The sequence below is a fragment of the Haliotis cracherodii genome, unplaced genomic scaffold (assembly GCF_022045235.1).
Source record: "Haliotis cracherodii isolate W230 unplaced genomic scaffold, xgHalCrac1.p SCAF_10, whole genome shotgun sequence".
Lineage (NCBI taxonomy): Eukaryota > Metazoa > Mollusca > Gastropoda > Lepetellida > Haliotidae > Haliotis > Haliotis cracherodii.
This window is the reverse complement of record NW_027266265.1, coordinates 32,360,027-32,374,494: the sequence shown is the minus strand read 5'-3', so window position 1 is coordinate 32,374,494 and position 14,468 is coordinate 32,360,027. Positions and strand designations below refer to the sequence as shown.

The following is a 14,468-nucleotide window of genomic DNA, read 5'->3' as shown; positions in this document are numbered from 1 at the left end:
ACATATACCAACCAAGTCAGCGAGCCTGACCACTCGATCCCGTTAGTCGCCTTTTACGACAAGCGTAGTCGCCTCTTACGGCAAGCATGGGTTGCTGAAGACCTATTCTATCCCGGGATCTTCACGGGTCTAACATGACTAGGTCGCCTAGCCGCCTGTTGTGAGGTACTCATTGATATGATGCATGTAATATCGCCTATGATACCTACATATCAAATAGAATCGAATAACGATTTTTCGTTTGTTTCATTTTTAGCCATCATCACAGAAAACTGGATGTTTGTATATTTTCTTTGCCCGCGAGTTTACTGCCCAATCCAAGGACTTTAACTGACCTATACACGCTTCATTCAAGGTGGACCCGTGAAGACCCGGGGTGGAATAGGTCTTCAGCAACCCATGCTTCCCGTAAAAGGCGACTATGCTTGTCGTAAGAGGCGACTAACGGAATCGGGTGGTCAGGCCCGCTGACTTGGTTGATGCATGTCATCGATCCCAATTGCGTGGATCGATGCTCATGGTATTGATCACTGGATTGTCTGGTCCAGACTCGATTATTTACAGACCGCCGTTATATAGCTGGAATATTGCTGAGTGCGGCGTTAAACAACAAACCAACCAACCAAACTAATTTACAGAAAAAAAGACGTATGTCAAGACAGGACAATGTAGAAAAGCATGACAATATGTAATAAATATGATCATTTATTTTGTTTTTCAAATATAATTCACTTCCGTAGCGTAGCTATGGAGTCGAAAGGGCCCAGGGTATTAATCGTAATAAGATATAATGCACTAGATAATCGAGGATGGATTGCAGGTAGTTCGCGTGTGGTCAGTAAGGGGTCTTTGACATAGTGAAGGTGTCGACGACCTTGTTGGATTTGCTGAGGATGTACTCGAACTGGATCTGCCACCTCGACGGCCGCATGAGCAAGTACCCAGTGTCGAACGTCGGCTCGTCGAATGCCCGCCACTTCACGAAGGGCATGAACGTTGGGTCATTCAGCTCGGGATTCCCTGCAACAGGAAGGCTCGGTGTTGATGGAATGCTATGTCTAATGTCTAATATCATTCAAATCATTTTTTACTCCCATTTGATACCTCTCTGCGTGAAGATCTGAAAAACCTGCCTGAGCAAACCCATTGACCGCCCATTCTAAATGAGTGAGTGAGTGAGTATGGTTTTACGCCGCTTTTAGCAATATTCCAGCAATATCACGGCGGGGGACACCAGAAATGGGCTTCACACATTGTACCCATGTCGGGAATCGAACCCGGGTCTTCGGCGTGACGAGCGAACGCTTTGACCACTAGGCTACCCGACCGCCCCCATTCTAAATAAAGGATGTGAGGGTTCTCGAGACAATAAGATATGCGCCTTCTTAAACGATTCATTTCTTAACACCTCGATTCGGAATACCGATCTTAACAAAAGTAAAATGGACACAGAACACATATTTTCCATCGATAGTACTCCCTTTTGTATGAAGATGGCATGACGCTCAGAAACGACAGTGTGTATGAAATATGAGCAAGACTTACAGTATAATAGCGCGGCCTTTATGATTCACAAATGCAACTACCCGTATATATTCGTTTTCAAGTAACAGAAATCAGTTGTGCTGCTCTGAATTGTCGGAATGCCTCACTTTATAAACATCGACGCTGACTGGCTGAAAGTTTGTCTGACACAACCTCCTTTGGCGAGAAGTATGTGTCGGAGTAAAGGATCTCATGTAATGAGATTGTGTTATGTTACGCGATTCTCAAGCAAAATGATGGCGGTGGACACACATACATTGTACCGCTGTCGTTATTCAACAGACCTATCATACCCATGGTGTAACGTCACATTATGTAGTCATGTCTTTTTTATAAATTTCAAACGTCGGGGTTCGGTGAATCATTGGCCAATGGCGTGCCTGCACCGGCCCCGATCACACTTCGGAGGCCACCACCATCACACACTCGGAGTTTACTAAAAGAATATTTTTATATTAAAAATGATTGTGGTATGAATCTAAATGAAAAATCGTTCAAATTTCGACAACACTGTTTTTCTTTAGACACCACCTTGCCAAATATAGCAAAGAAGCATGGTTTGGCGACTCCTAAATAAATACATTTAAGTGAGTGAGTGAGTGAGTATGGTTTTACGCCGCTTTTAGCAATATTTCAGCAATATCACGGCGGGGGACACCAGAAATGGGCTTCACACATTGTACCCATGTCGGGAATCATTTAAGCTCTTGTGAAACAGGGGCGGTCGGGTAGCCTAGTGGTTAAAGCGTTCGCTCGTCACGCCGAAGACCCGGGTTCGATTCCCGACATGGGTACAATGTGTGAAGCCCATTTAAAGTGTCCCCCGCCGTGATATCGCTGGGATATTGCCAAAAGCGGCGTTAAACCATACTCACTCACTCACTCTTGTGAAACAAGAAAGCACGGGAATAGTAACGACAGGCCAAGGATGATAATCGGGGCGAATATATAGGAATTGATCCAACGATAGTCGGATTCTGACACGTTATCCGGGTGTACACGAAGTACACGAATGCTGGCACACTTAAGATGCGCAAATCGACACACATCCTCGAGTATGCAGTGTAGTCTATCTCCAATCGCCACCATAACTTCGTTCATAGCTAAATTCGAATGTCATGATGCTAATAATAGCCGTGGAACCAAATTACTGGACACGCGAGCTACAGATATTTTGTTAGAGACAAGACATGGAGATAGTGACGTCACTTCCGAAATGAAGCTAGTTATCGTAACAGAATGGGAATGTAATACCCTGGATAATCGAGGATGCTCTGTGCAGTGGAATACGCAAGGAAGGAACGTACCCGCAGCGCCGTTCACGATGTAGACGGGGGACAGGGAGTTGGTGTAGTCTGTCTGGGATATCAGCTTTTTGTAGACGGGGTAGGAGCGCTCGTACTGGTGGTTGTGGCCGCTCATGTAGATGTCCACGTTCTGGTAGTAGAGGAGGTCCTCGAGGTTGTCACGGAAACGCGGAGCCTCTACGTCGCACCTGGAGGAATGAGTGAGTTAAGTAGAATAGGTAAGGGGGGATATAGCCTGAGACCGGTACACCTGCCATGGGGCCAGATTTATACCCCAATACTACAACTACAGGAGGGGGATTTTTTTCTCTCTTCCATTAGAATGATTATGCTATTCTACATTTAACTAAGACGAATGCCCCCAAATAGGTGTACTCCCAATTAAACATTTGAGGTACATAGGATATATAAAAATGCCAAGAGCATCCCTACCAAGAGAAGCATACACCGAAATTTATTCGAGCACTTTATCTGTTCGAGCAGCAAAACAGAAGTACCACATTTCACAAGCTAGATATATATGCGAATTCGTGGAAGCCAAGTAAGCAAGAAACGAAACAAGAAGAAGTATACGATTGTCTCGAAAAAAGATACCCTTTTCTATTCGTATCCGATAGAGAGAAACAAATCTCGGAGTATTTACTAGAGCGCCATTTTCTGCAAAAAATAGCAAAAATATAGCAAAATATAGGATTTGCTTGCTTTTCCTATATTTTGCTATATTTTGCTACAAGCATTTGCTTGCTTTTCCGAGGGTATAGGATTCTTGTTGTGTGGAATTCCTATGTATAGAATTCCTATTTGTAGGCAAATATTGTAGAATATGTATACGATGCCACGAAAGAAAAATCTATCGGAAGAAGAGGTGGAAGAAATTCGTGCTCTACGTGGAAACAACTCTGTGGAGGATGCGGACAAAAGATATGGTATTGGAGCGGGGAGGTTGTATAGAATATGGAACAACCCTATAGAAAGCACGACACAGGTGGAACCATACAACCCTATAGAGCGTGTGTCTCGCGAAGATATATTGGGAGATATATAGAGAGTATTGTTGGATATACGAAACAATATTGCGAAAGAGAAAGAAGATGTAGAAGAAGAATTGGAGTCCTTGGAAAAGAATTTAGAGAAAGCGCGATGGTTTGCCAAATACACAAATATAGTGGGATATATTCTCCTTCCAACTGTTGTACTATGGAAACTACGGAAGTAAAGGAAGCCCCTATTGTTCCACCGCGGGACCCTCCTACAAAACCGGATGCTTTTCGAAAGCTATAGATTTTCCATTTGGATATTTGCTATTTAGTATAGAATAGAAGAAAATATGTATATAGAATACAAGAAAGTTTCAAGTAGTTCACTGTATGTAAAGTATGCTTCATACCGGTTCATACGGCGGTTTATGGTTCTGCCTGGTTTATTGTATTGACAGTTGTTTTAACTTCTTTGCTTCTGGATACATTGGAAATCAACATGTTGGCCTGTAGTTGGCAATTATTTTCCTAAAACATAATTCGGTTGCATGATATATTCACGGTGTTAGGCTTAAACACATCATTGTCATTGACCAACATAACACACGTGACTGAAGTATTGCCGATGTGACGTGAAGCATTAACTCACTCACTCACTCACTCATCTGTTCTCAATATCTTGTATGGCCACCATTAGAGTCACAATATGACTGGCATCGTCGTCCCATGGAAGCAATCAGATCCTGAATTGTGGCTTGGGAACGTTCACCCACTCTGCCTGCAGTGTTTGTGCCAACTGTCGGAGATTCTGTGGCTGCTGCGGATGTGACCGCAGTCATTCATCCAGTACATTCCACAAAGGTTCGATTGGGTTTAAATCTGGAGTCCTTGAGGGCCATAGTAGAACCTGGATGTTGTGATACCTGAAAAGGGCTGTTGTCAGTCCTGTCGTGTGAGGTCGGGCATTGTCTTGTTGGAAAATGACATTCAATTGTTGCACAATTGGAAGGAAGTGTGGCCGAAGATTCTCATCCGTGTAACGATGTGCCGTTAAACCCAGAACTTGCACCAAGTCTTTTCTACCAGTGTAGGAGATGCCCCACACACATCATCACACTACCACTACCAAATCTGTCCACTTCTTGTGTGCAGTTTCGTGAATAACGTTCCCCGGATGTAAATACGACGTCTACCATCCACACGGCGAAGCATAAATCTTGACTCGTCACAAAACCAAACATGTCTCCACCGCCTTGACTTGTGGCCATAATCTGTGACCTTATCACCATTGACGTCGCAGTCGACGATGCAGGTCCGTCAAAATGACACCTCGAACTGGTCGTCTGCGAAAACCTTCAGCGTTTTTACTACTTTTGCTTTTCTCTTTTTTGAAAGCTGCTTAAGATATTTTCGTTCCATATATGGAACTTGTATATAAGATACTGTTTAATACAGGCTATTTTCCAGCTTCATGGTGTACTGGCATAATTATTCCATTGCATGAACAAGCTGATACTCACTCCCCGAACAATTACAGAATAACTACATTGTCAAAGTGTTTTAATAAGGTATATACAACAATACTAAACCATAGGCTAGCTGATTGGTCCAACACCTGTGATAATGTGGAATCACAAGTAGGTTTTCGCAAAGGCAATAGCACTTATGACAACATGTTTATTTTACAAGCAGTCGTCAAACGTTACCTACCTAAAAGAAGAGGAAAATATATGCCGTTTTTGTTGACTTTAAGATGGCATTTGACCTAGTATTTCGACCTAAATAATGGCATGTGTTAAGAAATTATGGAATATTGCTCCAAGCTTTGCAAGGGTGTTTAAGTCTGTGTCAGGGCTGACAATACTACTTCCCATGCTTTGGGTGTCCTTCGGGGCTAAGACAAGGCTGTGTTTTAAGTCCGCTATTGCTCATTGTTTTTATAAATGAATTAGCAGTTGAAGTAGATACCTCCTTTTGACCAGGTTTCCCGTTCCGCCCTGAATTTTTACTGTTGTTTTTATTGTTATTTGCAGACGATATTATCTTGATTTCTGATACAGTGTATGGGCTACAAAGACGCATCAATACTTTAACTCTTTTTGTGATAATTACCATTTGTGTGTTAATTTGGATAAGACCATTGGGTATTTTCTATCTAAACATGAGAAATGGAAGTACGATGGACAAGTGCTTGTTTGGGTACCTTCATATAAATACTTAAAATTAACGTTTACTAAATGATGGTCCACACATGTAAAATATACACCCTTGCAAGCTAAGAAGATTCTATATGGAGTTTTTTTTAATGTTTGTCAATATTTATACCATTACCATTCATGTACGTTTCAAAATATTTGACACAAAGATAAGTTCAATATAACTTTGTGGGGCAGAAATATAGGATGTAAATCGTGAGTTATGTGAAGACAGTGAAACTGTACATATGTTGGAATTTAATTGATCACAGCGCTTAAATCATAGTGTAAAATTGTCTGAGGTGAAAGTGGGCGGAGATTCCTTTAAACGACACCAGAGGTTACCCATTTCCCGTTACATGACACCCTTCTGAGTCAGAAGGAGCTCTATATGTCGCACGAAGACCTGAAGCTGTAAGTGAAGGTCCAACTGAAGCCCCTGAAGTGGGTGTCTCTTAATGGCTGTCCTTTTCAGTTTCCTACCTCTCTATAGCGCGACAAAACACAATGATCTCAGTCGTATCGCTGTAACAAGACGATAGTGATACAGTAGTGGCGACGGAACACCACCCTAACTTACTCCGGGTAATTTACCTCCACCAATAGAGCCGCCTTCGTGGTCTTGTGGTAGAGCGTCCGCCCGGAGAGCGGAAGGTCCGGGGTTCGATCCCCGGCCGCGTTACCCTGTCTTGCGCTCGGCATCAAGGAACTAAGCTAAAACCAGGACTGGTCGGCTCTGAGTCAGTATACTGTGTCTGAGTGGGGTATTCATGTTAAGCTGCGGCATAGTATCTCAGTGAGCTAGCACTATAAATCGGCATCTGTCCGGACTAGTACAAGCAGCCACGCAAACACGTGCATGCACGTCGCTATATAAGTGCAATAATCTTGGACGCGACGTTAAACCCAATTTCACCTCACCTCACCTCCACCAATAGACGGCTCTTGGTGCCGTTGCACAAAAAACAACCTTACCCACAACTGCCGTAAGTCTATGTTAATGTATGGGGGTATTAACGATCACCGGAGTGCTAATGTCGGTTTGTACAACGGCATCCTGGTAGAACGTTCGAAGACCACCTTACAATACTCTGGGTTCAACGTACCTCTGTATACAGGCTATGTTAAGGTATGGGGCTTACGATCATCTTAGTGCTAAGATCGCTTTGTTCAACTGCACCCTGGTAGACAGTAGACCGGTCGAAGACCATCTTACATGGTACAATTTACCTCTCGAAACAGACTATGTTAAGGTATGGGGCTTACGATCATCTTAGTGCTAAGATCGCTTTGTTCAACTGCACCCTGGGAGACAGTAGAACGGTCGAAGACCATCTTACATGGTACAACGTACCTCTGTATACAGGCTATGTTAAGGTATGGGGCTTACGATCACCTTAGTGCTAGGATTGCTTTATTCAACTGCACCCTGGTAGACAGTAGAACGATCGAAGACTATCTTACATGGTACAACTTACCTCTCGAAACAGACGATACTGGTACAGTAGAGTGGGCGGTGGCCAAACACCATCACCCAAGGCACATTGTCTCTGTTCTGATTGGCCTTCTTCAGATCCTGCTCCATCCACAGATACTGCGTGGAGTTGGGGCTGAAGTCGTGCTCGGTGGAGTAGGCAACGAAGTGGACGCCCATGTAATCGAAGGAGTACCAGAAGGGGGACGCCGACCCGCTCTCTTCAGATGGCATCTTCAACCAGTTCAAATAGGCCGCAAACTCAAACTGACTCTCGTGGTTGCCAGGAGCAACCATGTAGGGAACACGTGACACAATTGGTTGAAGCCGGTTCATGTACTCAACCCACACCTCGCTGTTGTTGTGGTTCTTGCCGCCGAACTTGTCAGCGTAGCTGATGTCACCGGCGTGAACGAGAAGTTGAACCTCCCCACTGTTGACATGCTTTGTAATGGACGCCATTGTGTCCTCGCCCTTCGTCACGCCCATGTCGGCCACCATTGCTATAGCCGGTGCAGCGCTTGCTATCTCAACGACGGAATTGGTATGGAGCGACTCCATATTTGCTTGTGTGGCGTTCCTAGCATTTGGTGACTGCAAAGTAAAATTTAAGATGCCGCTCCAGCCGAACTGGGGATCTCCGCATCTGTAATAGTAAATCCCCGTAGGAGACGGAACTGACGTCAGTTTCAAGATGGCGGTGTTCAGTACCCAGAGAAACATGCCGTCGGGGTAGGAATAGGCTTCACCGGTCGCGTTAACGCCAAGGGAGGTAACTGATGAACCATACATACATCCGGGTGTGTAGTCAGCGTCGCTGGACCACGTGGTCGGGTTCAGCCAGGTGACACGCATGGCTGTTGTGCCTTTCAGAGAGAGGTGTACGGCTTGTACACTCGGGGAGGGATTTACTGGGAACTGTAGTTCGTAGTTCCGGTTGATTTCTTCTCTAGAGTGAAGCTGTTCCGCGATGCATCCGCCACCGATTTCATATGAGGGCAGGACATGTGACAACAGCGTCACGAACAGCAACAGCAACGCTGCCATCGTAGGCGTTCAGAGCTGTGGGGAAATGGCAATTCTTTAAACATGGTAAACATCATGTATGGTTTTGTTTGCTTTTGTTTTGGCTGCAATATTCCAGCCAGTTGACGCCCGCCTGTAAATAATCGAGTATGGACTAGACAAGACAAGCCTGTGATTGACATTATGAGCAACGTTCCTCACCTTCAGGTACGCTGACATGCAAAAAAATAAGCCACCAAGCCTGAACACCTGATCGATTAAGTCGCCTCTTACACGCATGGGTTGCTTGGGACCTATTCCAACCAAGGAATCAAGAACCTATTCTAACCGAGGTACCAAGCACCTATTCTATCCAAGGTATCAAAGACCTAATCCAACCGAGATACCAAGGACCCATTCTAACCGAGATATCAAGGGCCTACCCGAGATACCAAGGACCTATTCTATCTAAGGTATCAGAACTAATCCAACCGAGATACCAAGGACCCATTCCAACCGAGATATCAAGGACCTACCCGAGATACCAAGGCCCTATTCTATCCAAGGTTTAAAGGACCTATTCCAACCGAGCCTGAACACCTGATCCATTAAATCGCCTCTTACAAGCATGTGTTGCTTTGGACCTATTCCAACCAAGGAATCAAGAACCTATTCTAATCGAGGTACCAAGCACCTATTCTATCCAAGGTATCAAAGACCTAATCCAACCGAGATACCAAGGACCCATTCCAACCGAGATATCAAGGACCTACCCGAGATACCAAGGCCCTATTCTATCCAAGGTTTAAAGGACCTAATCCAACCGAGGTTCCAAGGGCCTATTCTATCCAAGGTGCTAAGGACCTATTCCAACCGAGGTACCAAGGATCTATTCTAACCGAGATACCAATGACCTATTCTAACCAAGATATTAAGGATCTATTCTAACTGAACTACCAATAACCTATTCAATCGAGCTACCAATGACCTAATCTAACCGGGGTACCAGAACATATTCTAACCTATGTATCAAGGACCTATTATGACCTAGGAATCAAGGACCTATTCTAACCGAGGTTACAAGGATAAATTCTAACTGAGCTACCAAGGGCCTATTCGAACGGGGTGCAAAGGACCTATTCTAACCGAGGTACCAAGGGCCTATTCTAATCGAGGTATCAAGGGCCTATTCTAACCGAGGTTACAAGGACCTATTCTAACCGAGGTATCAAGGACCTATTCTAACCGAGGTATCAAGGATATATTCTAACCGAACAACCAAGGGCCTATTGGAACAGGGTACCAAGGACCTCTTCTAACCGAGATACCAAGGGCCTATTCTAACCGAGGTATCATGGGGCTATTCTAACCGAACAAAAAAGGGACTATTCTAACGGGGTGCCAAGGACCTATTCTAACCAAGATACCAAGGACCTATTCTAACCGAGGTATCAAGGATATATTCTAACCGAACTACAAAGGGCCTTTTCTAACGGGGTGCAAAGGACCTATTCTAACCGAGGTACTAAGGGCCTATTCTAACCGAGGTACCAAGGGGCTATTCTAACCGAGGTTACAAGGACCTATTCTAACCGAACTACCAAGGGCCTATTCGAACGGGGTACCAAGGACCAATTCTAACCGAGCTACCAAGGGCCTATTCTAACCGAAGTATCAAGGATATATTCTAACCGAACTACCAAGGGCCTATTCTAACGGGGTGCCAAGGACCTATTCTAACCGAGGTACCAAGGGACTATTCTAACCGAGGTACCAAGGGTCTATTGTAACCGAACTACAAAGGGCCTATTCTAACGGGGTGCAAAGGACCTATTCTAACCGAGGTACTTAGGGCCTATTCTAACCGAGGTACCAAGGGGCTATTCTAACCGAACTACCAAGGGCCTATTCGAACGGTGTACCAAGGACCTATTCTAACCGAGCTACCAAGGGCCTATTCTAACCGAGGTATCAAGGATATATGCTAACCGAGGTACCAAGGGCCTATTGTAACCGAGGTATCAAGGATATATTCTAACCTAACTACAAAGGGCCTATTCTAATGGGGTGCCAAGGACCTATTCTAACCGAGGTATCAAGGGCCTATTCTAACCGAGGTACCAAGGGGCTATTCTAACCGAGGTATCATGGGGCTATTCTAACCGAGCTACCAAGGGGCTATTCTAACCGAGGTATCAAGGACCTATTCTAACCGAGGTTACAAGGACCTATTCTAACCGAACTACCAAGGGCCTATTCGAACGGGGTACCAAGGACCTATTCTAACCGAGGTATCAAGGATCTATTCTAACCGAGGTTACAAGGACCTATTCTAACCGAACTACCAAGGGCCTATTCGAACGGGGTACCAAGGACCTATTCTAACCGAGGTACCAAGGACCTATTCTAACAGGGTACCCGAACATATTCTAACCTATGTATCAAGGACCTATTATAACAGAGGTATCGAGCACCTATTCCAACCGAGCTACCATGGACCTATTCGAACGGGGTACCAAGGACCTATTCCAACCGAGGTATCAAGGACCTATTCCAACGGAGGACCTATTCTAAGTTCTAATCGTGTTACCAAGGATCTAACAACACCCCACACATCACAGAACTAACACCGTTAACTACATTAACACATTCAGCTGAACAATCATTCTGAGCTTGAAGATCACACATAAACACATCTCAAAGGTCGGGTCTATCGATCGGCTGAATACCGGTGAAAATTTACTTTAACGCCGCTTGGAACACTATTTCAGTGATCTCCCCGGGTTGTTTTTTATATGCAACGAGACACGCCGTCGGAGTCCGTTGACACACAATCAACAAAGTCACCGATCCTGACCACCGATACAGTACGTTGCCTCCTACGAACAAGGACCCGTTCCACAAAGCGATCTTAGCGCCACGATTATCGTAAGTCTATGTTAAAGTAAAGATTTGCGATCGCCTTCGCGCTAAGGTCGCTTTGTGGAACGGGGCCCTGCACAGGTTGCTGGATACATACTCCCAACGGGGGATCTAAGTGAATCAAGATATTGCACGGCATGGTTACATGACAATTTCAAATTGACCAGTTTATGTTCTAACTAAACTTACCAGCAATGTCGAGTGTACGGAGTTTCAACAACAGGATGAAGTTGTATGTGTGTAAGCGTCCCCACAATACAACGCACTTCCGCGTTCTTGTATTAAGTGTCGGTTTGAATCACTCGAGTGAATTATAAATACACAGCCTTTATACTTACATTTATACACAGTCCTAGATGTGGAGCTGAATGTTGTGTGTACACTGTAAGTGGGTTATCGAGTGATGTACGTTGCTGCTGGTGATAACAGGATAACGGTGATGTCACATGATGATAGTCTGACGTTTTAAAGCATTCAACAGTCCAGATAGTTCTGCAAACATATCAATAAAGTGTGAAAAAGACCAGTCATTTATCAAGAATAAACAGATTTTCCAACAATCCCTTCCCTTTCCCATAACCAACACATACACACGTATGTCCAGATTCAACAGTCCAGATAGTCGTGCAAACATATGAAAAAAGTGTGAAAAGGACCAGTCATTTATCAAGAATAAACAGATTTTCCAATAATCTCTTCCCTTTCCCATAACCAACACATACACAGGTACTTTTTAGCGGGTTAACACTAGTTCCTCATAACAATTACTTGTCGTAAGATACGACTGTAATGGATCAGGTGGCCAGGCTCGTTGACTTGTTTTGTGTAAACTTTGTCATCTGTGGTAAATATTGATTAAATTGTACCGTCACTGACCTCCCTGACAAAGGTGTACTCATTCGTGACCGACTCGTCCAATTCCGGGACGGCGTCACCGTTTCTGATATTCGTATAATGACTTATTGCCTAGTTCAACTATGATCAGTGGAGGAATGAGTGAGTGAGTTGTTTTTAACGCCGCTTTTAACAGTATTCCAGTCATATCACGGCGTATCAACTTTATGAGGGAGGAAAGCTCCAAGTGATGCAGGACTTAGACGTTTACCACTTCGGTGAAACCCACGAGCACGGGTATGGTGCTGACAAACCTAGAAACATAACCGGTGCGAGCCGGGATTCGAACCCACAATCATAGGTTTCTGGCTTGCCCAAGGGACACAACTCTGCACGGCAAATTGCGGCGCCTTAGACGACTGGGCCACCTGCCCCCAATGTCGGAATGAAGTCCACGTCACTGCTGATAGGGATCTGTACCATACTGACATTAACAGTTGGCAACCGATCTCGAGGAGTATATGGTGTGATGTGATGTATGTGAGCCTATCTACCCCGAGCCGAACCGGGATCGGCTGACAACGAACTTATCATTCATTCACTGACATTCATTCATACAGACCCGGAACAGATATATGTCCGAAGTTTCAACAAGCAAAACGCTTTGATTCAGCCATTTTGACAGCTAGCAGACGACGCAAACCGAAGTACTTCCCACAATGCAATCGCATCAACATCGGTTCATTTCAGCTCAACTATACTTATGCGTGATAAGCAAGTTACACAAGGTGTTCCGATTGATTTCTCAGCTGGGTATATGAGCGGGCAACATGGAAAATAAGTGCCTGCACCGTAACCAAGCAGAAGTTATTATATAAATGTAAGGCGATATAAAGGTTTTTATATAGTTTATAACAATCTGTACCTCCACTGAGAAGGTATTATATTAATGTAAGGCGATATAAAGGTTTTTATATACTTTATAACAATTTGTACCTCCACTGAAGTACGTCTTTACAAACATGGTAATAACGTATTTTTATCTGGTCAGTTTGCACAAGCATCTACCCCCAATACAATAATGTGTCATACCTGACACAATGTTTTTTATATAGTTCCCGATCCTGGGATTCGAACTCACATACAGCACAAATACGTAAGCGATTCCAAACTCGCTACCAATTCGGCCACTGGTGCTTTGAGCACAGAAGGAAATATTTGGAAATCATACTATAATATATTAGAATTATTATTTGGAATATGTAATTTTATAAGCTTTTTTATACTTAGTAAATTGATCATAAACTGAAATGGGCAATCGCGTCTGAACGGTTTTATGAAAATACTTATTGTCCTTTTATTGATGAAAGAAACCGCTGGGTGCCCGTTGTTATCGGGAGAAAGATGTAATGCACGTGCAAAATGGACTACGCGCCGGTCCACATCTGTGTATGGGGGAAAAAGCAGCCAATATTTGTTTTTGCTCGATATTTGACATATTTTCTCAATGTATTCTGACATTTGTTTTTATCCTTAATGATATCTAATACCCCGTTCACATGCACAACGTGTTACACATGTAAACTATACATACGTGTGTATATGTACATTTACTGTGTGTTCACTAAAATAACTAAGTTGTGCAAATAGGGAACGTATATGGTTTAAGGCACACATTCATCAGTCTGAATACACATTGCCTTTTAAAACGTGGAAAACTGTAACAAATGTCATCTTGGGGATAACACTTTCCTTGCTCAAAATCTAGAACCATTTTGGTTCAGTACCATCCAGGATTCGAACCCAGTCTCAGATTGAGACACCAAATCGCAACAGCAAGGCAGCGATTTACCCACTCTGCCACTGAGGCTTCCATAAAATGGAAGCCCGACAACTGGTAGTCTAGAGCACGCACTTTGTGTACCCCTCTGACGAGTGTAAATTGGCAAGGCTGCCATGGACAAAAGCTATGAGAGAAAGTATTGTCCCAAATATAACATTTGTTACATTTAACCACTTTCTAAAGGCATTATGTGTTCATAGCTTTCGGCCACGGGAGCTGTGCCAATTTACACGTATCAGAGGGGTTTCATCAGAGACCATATAATAGATTATATGGTCTCTGGTTCCATATATAGATCTATGCATGGAGAGTGACAAAACACACTCCTCAAGAATGTTGACAAGGGGGTGACTTCAACTTTCCCTT

At 43.8% G+C, this 14,468-nt stretch overlaps 1 protein-coding gene across 2 annotated transcripts; it reads right to left on the bottom strand.

Annotated features, from left to right (window-relative positions):
* Positions 1-689: 689 nt before the first annotated feature.
* LOC139449167 (acid phosphatase type 7-like) lies at positions 690-11,917 on the bottom strand. Of its 2 annotated transcripts, none has more exons than XM_071230626.1 (4): positions 11,764-11,917; positions 7,503-8,560; positions 2,853-3,040; positions 690-1,020 (listed from the first exon to the last, which is right to left on the bottom strand). In XM_071230626.1, the coding sequence occupies exons 2-4, from the start codon at positions 8,543-8,545 to the stop codon at positions 836-838; spliced, it is 1,416 nt and encodes a 471-aa protein (XP_071086727.1). In that variant the 5' UTR covers positions 8,546-8,560; positions 11,764-11,917; the 3' UTR covers positions 690-835. The 2 variants fall into 2 exon arrangements, with proteins under 2 accessions (XP_071086727.1, XP_071086726.1); XM_071230625.1 differs by lacking the exon at positions 11,764-11,917 and adding an exon at positions 11,615-11,755.
* Positions 11,918-14,468: the final 2,551 nt, after the last annotated feature.

Excerpts from the sequence above, each read along its gene's own strand:
- LOC139449167 (XM_071230626.1), bottom strand. The coding sequence starts at position 8,545 with ATGGCAGCGTTGCTGTTGCTGTTCGTGACGCTGTTGTCACATGTCCTG. Across the intron at positions 3,041-7,502 it reads AGTATCGTCTGTTTCGAGAG|GTGCGACGTAGAGGCTCCGC; the intron begins GTAAGTTGTACC and ends TCATTCCTCCAG. Across the intron at positions 1,021-2,852 it reads CATCGTGAACGGCGCTGCGG|GGAATCCCGAGCTGAATGAC; the intron begins GTACGTTCCTTC and ends TTCCTGTTGCAG.